Source organism: Alosa alosa, unplaced genomic scaffold, assembly GCF_017589495.1.
Source record: "Alosa alosa isolate M-15738 ecotype Scorff River unplaced genomic scaffold, AALO_Geno_1.1 AALO_1.0_unplaced_100, whole genome shotgun sequence".
Classification (NCBI taxonomy): domain Eukaryota; kingdom Metazoa; phylum Chordata; class Actinopteri; order Clupeiformes; family Clupeidae; genus Alosa; species Alosa alosa.
In genome coordinates this window covers 15,997-23,681 of record NW_025962135.1, presented here as the reverse complement: position 1 = coordinate 23,681, position 7,685 = coordinate 15,997, and the positions used below count along the sequence as shown (strand labels likewise).

The following is a 7,685-nucleotide window of genomic DNA, read 5'->3' as shown; positions in this document are numbered from 1 at the left end:
GGCCAAATATGTGAAAACGTTAAAATACAGTAGGCTATAAACCCGGAAAAAGTTGACAGTGATTTACAAACAAACATGCAATGTGAACGTCTGGGATTGGGGAGAGCACTACATGCTCTACTGAATAAGCACGAAGTCAACCATTTAAATGAAAAACACTCTTTAATAATCCAAAAAAATAAACCGCTAATGAAGTAAACTTGTGACCATCAAAAATCGTTTATCGCTTGTAACTCCGTGATAACAGGACGTAACAGGAAGGCATTTGGCTGAGCAACGGAGGTTAATACTCCAAATGATGTCTGTCTATCATCGTTGCACTCGGAGAAAACCAGAATGTTTCATTTGTCCTGCGTCTCTACGGCTGCAAACGGGATTCACTCGCAGTTAACCAAATATTTCTTTATTAGGGCAGGGCAGGCATATTTCTGGCTATTACATTATTTCTAAACCAGTCTGCTAAAGTCTGTAGTGAAGTCTGTGTAGGGTTTTCCAGGCTCCATTTCTTTTTACGAGACACCCTGCTCACTTGAGCCATCTACCGGTTGTTTGGGTTGTTGCAGCGTCTCACTGGAAAAATACAAATTAAAGTCGCGTGATACCGCATGGACCGCGAGTGAAGCTGGCCAAGTCGAAGCACTGCCCACTGTAGCTTTCTAATATCCATTTTCGCCGCCAGTTCTCAAGGCTACATTGCAGGCATAGATAGCCTACTCAACAATATCCTAGCCTACTTTGCAACAACTAAATAGTTAATGTTTAGGACCAATTAAGTGAAATTGGACAATTTCCCGCGGTACACCTGATCTCTCACGGCACACTGGTTGAAAATCACTGAGTTAGGGGGATCATGTAGCCTAGAAATCTAGACGCTCCCCAGCAGGGCTACAATTACATTTGCTGCCAGGGCTAGTCTAGCAACTCTCCGTTGGCTTGTGAGCTCCAGAAATCGAAACTTAATCAGGGCATTGAAATCGTGTATAGAGTCGTTTGGTGGGCTTAACATAATGATTGATGGCAGAGCTTCAACGGTTTGGCTTGAATTCCCTGCTACTTGAAAACAAATATCCTATTGCGTCCTATTGCTTGCAGAGGGAATTTGAAAGACAACTGATTATTCCGCCCCTCGGACTGAGCACTGCGAACGGTGAGTGCCCAGACCCTACATTTTAATGTGGGTCTGGCTCGCCAGGCTAGGGATCATGGTAAATAAGTTGAATTTTCCCTTGGGGATCAATAAAGTATCTATCTATCTATCTATCTATCTAAGTGGAGCCTCCAATGTGCTTAATGTAATAAACGTGTGTGTGTGTGCTGGTAGTGTAATGTTTGTTCACATTTAAGGAATGAATGCAATCGTGCCAATCGGATCCCTGTCAGCGTGTCGTCAGATATCAATAGCTGCGTGGGATGACTTGGCCTATGATCAATACTTTTGTCCCAAAAAGGACCAGGATTGTAACAAAGATCCACAAAGGACTTGAATGGCTGACTGGTAGTAGCTTACTTTTTAAAGATTCTGCAGAGATGAAAGTAGCCACAATGGATAAACCGTTGGGTTTTAAATTGTTAAAGCTCGCAAACATAAACTTCTCCATTTGAATCGCCTGGCCCCCACCCCATCTCAACATGTCCGCGAGGTTTTCGGAGGCCTACGAAGGGCAAACTTTACTGCGCAGTCTGAGGACACAGAGTTAACCAGCATGCAGGTAAACGCCTCCACATCGCCCCTCTTGCGCGGCTGAACACAACGCAACAACTTTCCCAAACATTTGGACGGATTTAATGTAAATTATAAAGGAAAGCGCTCGTTTGTGGTCCAGATAAATGAATGTTAATGCGTCTATTCCATCTACATATCACAATTATGAAATCCACAATGTGAATTGTTTTATCAAACTTTTTCCCGAGTGAGTCTGAAGTAGAGGCTTGCTTTACCTGATAGGCTCCAATATCTATGAGGCTGGCGTCGCACCGCGGTAGAGCCTGAAGTTAAACGTGTAGAGTGTCTCACCTGTAGAGAGTGCGGCGTTGGGGAACGGGACCGCGTCTACCACGTGTGTGTTCGTGAGTGAGTCTGAAGTTGAGGCTTGCTTTACCTGATAGGCTCCAATATCTATGAGGCTGGCGTCGCACCGCGGTAGAGCCTGAAGTTAAACGTGTAGAGTGTCTCACCTGTAGAGAGTGCGGCGTTGGGGAACGGGACCGCGTCTACCAAGTGTTCGGTGCTGTGTTGCGCCTGCGCCACATTAGATAAACGGTATGTGGGCGTGCTCAGCAACGTCCTTCGCTGCGAGCCTTACTGGCAGTCTGATGTGCAAGAAATGTAGGCCTATTCCCTTCACTTGAGAGTGGACGACTTAATGTAAAATGACATGTGCAGCCATGGGCATTTAATTCAGCGTGTTTGTGTTCTGTGTGTGTGAATGACGAAGAGAAGTCCATGGTGCAGTGCGAAAGTTAGAATAGGCCTATTAGGCCAGTCAATCTAGCCCAAAAAGAAAATTGCAACAGAAATGCCTTATAGTTTTTATTGGTCCTAATACCCTCCTGAATCATATACTAAAAGTCTTCCGCCGAGGATGGAGTGGAACATATTTTTTTTAAATTATTTTTTTAGATTAAAGGCCAAAGTTGTGCTCAACACTCTAATAGGGGGAATAATTTATATCACTATGAAACTTCTCCAGTTGATTAATGACATCATACCAAAGAAAAAATGTATTACAAGTTTTTGAGATTTTATGTTTATATATGCAAATTAACAGCAGCACCTGTACCGTGGTGGAACACAGCAGCTGTTCCGGAGCATAGGGTAGCGTAGGGGGAGTGAATCCAGTAAATGGTGGCAAAGATCTGTTTGACCAACCTCCTACTTGAGTACGTTTTCAACTCGCTCCTACAGTGTGTTAGTTAGAACATATTCTCGTCATGGAATGGATACACAGTAAACATACACTCTAACACTACACCTGTTTTGTAATCATTTATCAGTGACACACAACTACACCTGTTTATAATCATTTATCAGTGATACTACACCTGTTTATAATCATTTATCAGTGAGATACTACACCTGTTCAAAATTAGCATCACTGGAACAAAGAACCTACTGAAATACACAAGACACATAAAAACTACACACACACGGCTATCATAAAAAATATAACACACACAAACACAAGGCTTTCATAAAGACCAAAACACACACAAGGCTTTCCTAAAAATATAACACACACACACACACACAAGGCTTTCCTAAAAATATAACACACACACACACACACAAGGCTTTCTTAAAAATATAACACACACACACAAGACTTTCCTAAAGTATATAACAAACACACACACACAAGTCTTTCATAAAGAATATAACACACACAAGGCTTTCTGCCAGAGGCACAGTTTTTGTTTTTATTCAAAGCCAGTGATGTCAGATAAGATTGAACGGGTTGATATGTTGCCCCAAACTAAGATCCCAACCAATCAGGGCTCACTGATCTAAGATCCCAGCCAATCAGGGCTCACTGATCTAAGATCCCAGCCAATCAGGATTCACTGACCAGGACCCAGTAGTTCTGCTGCAGGTGAGTCTCGTGCTGCACACACTTCAGGTGCAGTGAGCTCCATCAGGGGCACACATCATCATCATCATCATCATCATCATCACACACACACACACACACACATCAGGACATCACCACCATCATCACATCACCATCACCATCACACACACACACACACACACACACACACACACATCAGGACATCACCACCATCATCACTGCCGCCGCCATCACACACACACACACACACACACACACACACACAGGTCATCACCACCATCATCATCACCATCACACACACACACACATATCAGGTCATCACCATCATCATCATCATCACCATCACACACACACATACATACAAACACACACACACACAGACAAACACACACACACACAGACTCATCACCTCTCTTTCTGTTAGAAATACTTTGTGAATGTTGCAGCCCACAGTTTATTACCTTTCACTAATAAACACACACTCTAGAGCGCGGTCAGGGGGTACACGTATAAATCAGCGCTCTGATCGGCCAGTAGAGGGTCAGGGGTACAGCACTAGGGGGGCAGCACTAGAGGGTCAGAGGGTCAGGGGTAGGGGGCAGCACTAGAGGGTCAGGGGGTACACGTATAGATCGGCGCTCTGGTCGGCCAGTAGGGGGCAGCACTAGAGGGTCAGGGGGTACACGTATAGATCGGCGCTCTGGTCGGCCAGTAGGGGGCAGCACTAGAGGGTCAGGGGGTACACGTATAGATCGGCGCTCTGGTCGGCCAGTAGGGGGCAGCACTAGAGGGTCAGGGGGTACACGTATAGATCGGCGCTCTGGTCGGCCACCACCACGCTGGGTGTGCCCTGGAGCAGGGCGGGGCAGACCCAGTTCACTTTGTCCGTGTGTGTGAAGCTGAGAGCGGGTCCGGTACTCTCCTGTGTCCCTGGGCCTGCCCCACACACACCCGCCTCGGCCCCCTCACACACACCCTCCCCCGCGGCTGCACTCTCTGGGCCTCCTGCATGCTCCTCCCCCAGGGGCGTGGCTGTGGCTGGTGGGCGTCGGCCCTTCGGCCTGATTCTGGCTTTCCTGCGGCTGGCTGGCGGTCGGCTGCTGTTGCTGGCCTTGGCCTCCGGGGGGCGCGCGTGAGCGCTGACGTCCCACAGGGCCACCAGGCCGTCGTTGCCGGCGGAGAGCAGCCAGTAGGGGTGCGGCAGGAAGTGGACGAAGTGGGCCTGCGAGGCGCCCTGGCTGTGGCCCTGTAGCGCCCCCTGGTGGTCCAGATGAGACCCTGTGCCCACGCGCAGCAGGTGCAGACGGCCGTCCTCGGCAGCGCAGGCCAGCAGATCCCCACAGGAGGAGGCGGACACGCAGTGGGCCAGCGGGGGGTTGAACAGCTGACCGGGACGACCCGCCTGTTCCGCCTGCTCATGGGAGTCCTGCAGGTCCACTGCCCACAGCGGCCGAGTCTTCTGCAGGTTCCACAGCAGCACCTGCAACACACACGTTTAGTTGCCATAAAATGGTCACGACGCTGTAGGAATGGCAGCATAGCTACGCCGTGGAGTTGACGTAGAAGCATGTTGAGCCCTTAAAGTTTAACACCATGACCTGCACGAGGGGTAAAGGAGTATCTAATAGCAGTAAAGTTTAACACCATGACGTGCACATTAGGAGTATCTAATAGCAGTAAAGTTTAACACCATGACGTGCACATTAGGGGCAAAGGTAACACCTGCGCTTACAGATGAAGAGGCTACCAATCATAGCTGACCCTCTCCCAGAGCATCTGTTTACTGTGTGTGCTATTGAGCATGTTTACTGTGTGTGCTATTGAGCACGTTTACTGTGTGTGCTATTGAGCATCTGTTTACTGTGTGTGCTATTGAGCATCTGTTTACTGTGTGCTATTGAGCATGTTTACTGTGTGTGCTATTGAGCATCTGTTTACTGTGTGTGCTATTGAGCATCTGTTTACTGTGTGTGCTATTGAGCATCTGTTTACTTGAGCATCTGTGTGTGCTATTGAGCATCTGTTTACTGTTACTGTTTACTGTGTGCTATTGAGCATCTGTTTACTGTGTGTGCTATTGAGCATCTGTTTATCATGTTTACTGTGTGTGCTATTGAGCATCTGTTTACTGTGTGTGCTATTGAGCATGTTTACTGTGTATTGAGCATCTGTTTGTGCTATTGAGCATCTGTGTACTGTGTGTGCTATTGAGCATCTGTTTATACTGTGTGCTATTTAGCATCTGTTTATACTGTGTGTGCTATTGAGCATCTGTGTACTGTGTGTGCTATTGAGCATGTTTACTGTGTGTGCTATTGAGCATGTTTACTGTGTGTGCTATTGAGCATCTGTGCTGGCGGGTAGCGGATGAGAACCAAAACGGTTTTGATATTAACACGGGTGACGGGTCGGATCTGGTGCTGAACTTGGCAGGTGTGGGCATGGACCCGTGCAGGACTCTGGAGCAGAGTGACCCGTGCTCTGATCTGCTCAGGCCAATTCTTCTGACCAGTGCTAATCATTCGTGTTTGGAGTCGAGTTGAATACAGTTCCTCTGGAGTTGTGGGCATTGAGATGTATTTGTCTGCTGATGTGATGGTTGTATGATGTGATGGTTGTAAGCAAGTAAGTAAGTGTAAGTAAGTCTTTGGGCAACCAGAGAGCATCGGCGACACATACATAAAAAAGATGTTATACAAGCTACAACAATTATAGACCATTTTACATAGACTCACTATACATCGTACATAGTACATGGAACACAGGCATTACCCAAGCACACACACACACACCCTTACCTGCATGTCGAGTCCAGCAGACACCAGGCTTTGCGGTCTTTGCGGTCGGAAGGCGACAGATGAGCAGATGTTTGTGTGTCTGCGCAGCGTGCGGACAACTTTCCCGTTCTGCACCTCCACGATCCTCACGGCGCCCGAGTCGTCACCCGCAGCCAGCATGGTGCCCGTTAATCTCATCTTCACCGATTCCGCTCGACAGCCCGTTAATCTCATCTTCACCCGATTCCGCTCAGATGCTCGTCCCCGCCGGGCAGCCGGGCTCCCCTTTCAGGTTCCTGGGCAGACTCCAAAAATCACACTCCCCGCTCCACGTCTGTGCCATCTTATCCGGGTGGGCCATCAATGGACACGTATTTTACTTCTTGCGAGACTAAAGTGCGTTACAGGAGGCCGGGCGCCAATTAAAGCTGGAAGGTTATATACTTATTGTCTAAGATGTCATGCTGCCCCCTGCCGATGGAAATAAACTGACACGCAACTATTTCTTTACATTACACAACTCGTCAACAGATGTCTGATTATGACCAGTTCCACAAAAATGCAATTTTTTTTTAGTCCTAAACTCTCTTTAACAGCGCAAAAACACAAGTGTAAACTCAAACACTCAAGTCTATGGTAAACTCAAACACTCAAGTCTATGGTAAACTCAAACACTCAAGTCTATGGTAAACTCAAACACTCAAGTCTATGGTAAACTCAAACACTCAAGTCTATGGTAAACTCAAACACTCAAGTCTATGGTAAACTCAAACACTCAAGTCTATGGTAAACTCAAACACTCAAGTCTATGGTAAACTCAAACACTCAAGTCTATGGTAAACTCAAACACTCAAGTCTATGGTAAACTCAAACACTCAAGTCTATGGTAAACTCAAACACTCAAGTCTATGGTAAACTCAAACACTCAAGTCTATGGTAAACTCAAACACTCAAGTCTATGGTAAACTCAAACACTCAAGTCTATGGTAAACTCAAACACTCAAGTCTATGGTAAACTCAAACACTCAAGTCTATGGTAAACTCAAACACTCAAGTCTATGGTAAACTCAAACACTCAAGTCTATGGTAAACTCAAACACTCAAGTCTATGGTAAACTCAAACACTCAAGTCTATGGTAAACTCAAACACTCAAGTCTATGGTAAACTCAAACACTCAAGTCTATGGTAAACTCAAACACTCAAGTCTATGGTAAACTCAAACACTCAAGTCTATGGTAAACTCAAACACTCAAGTCTATGGTAAACTCAAACACTCAAGTCTATGGTAAACTCAAACACTCAAGTCTATGGTAAACTCAAACACTCAAGTCTATGGTA

At 46.4% G+C, this 7,685-nt stretch overlaps 1 protein-coding gene across 1 annotated transcript; it reads right to left on the bottom strand.

Moving 5' to 3' along the window:
- Positions 1 to 4,166: 4,166 nt before the first annotated feature.
- On the bottom strand, positions 4,167 to 6,580 carry wdr53 (WD repeat domain 53). The gene is made up of 2 exons (XM_048237085.1): positions 6,368 to 6,580; positions 4,167 to 5,049 (listed from the first exon to the last, which is right to left on the bottom strand). Exons 1-2 carry the CDS (start codon positions 6,578 to 6,580, stop codon positions 4,354 to 4,356), a joined length of 909 nt encoding a protein of 302 aa, XP_048093042.1. The 3' UTR covers positions 4,167 to 4,353.
- Between the last annotated feature and the right edge of the window lie 1,105 nt (positions 6,581 to 7,685).

What these genes read in the sequence shown, in the direction of transcription:
- wdr53 (XM_048237085.1), bottom strand. Translation starts at nt 6,580, where the DNA reads ATGAGATTAACGGGCTGTCGAGCGGAATCGGTGAAGATGAGATTAACG. An exon ending in CTGCTGGACTCGACATGCAG is followed by an intron (nt 5,050 to 6,367) that starts GTAAGGGTGTGT and finishes TGTGTGTTGCAG; the next exon opens with GTGCTGCTGTGGAACCTGCA.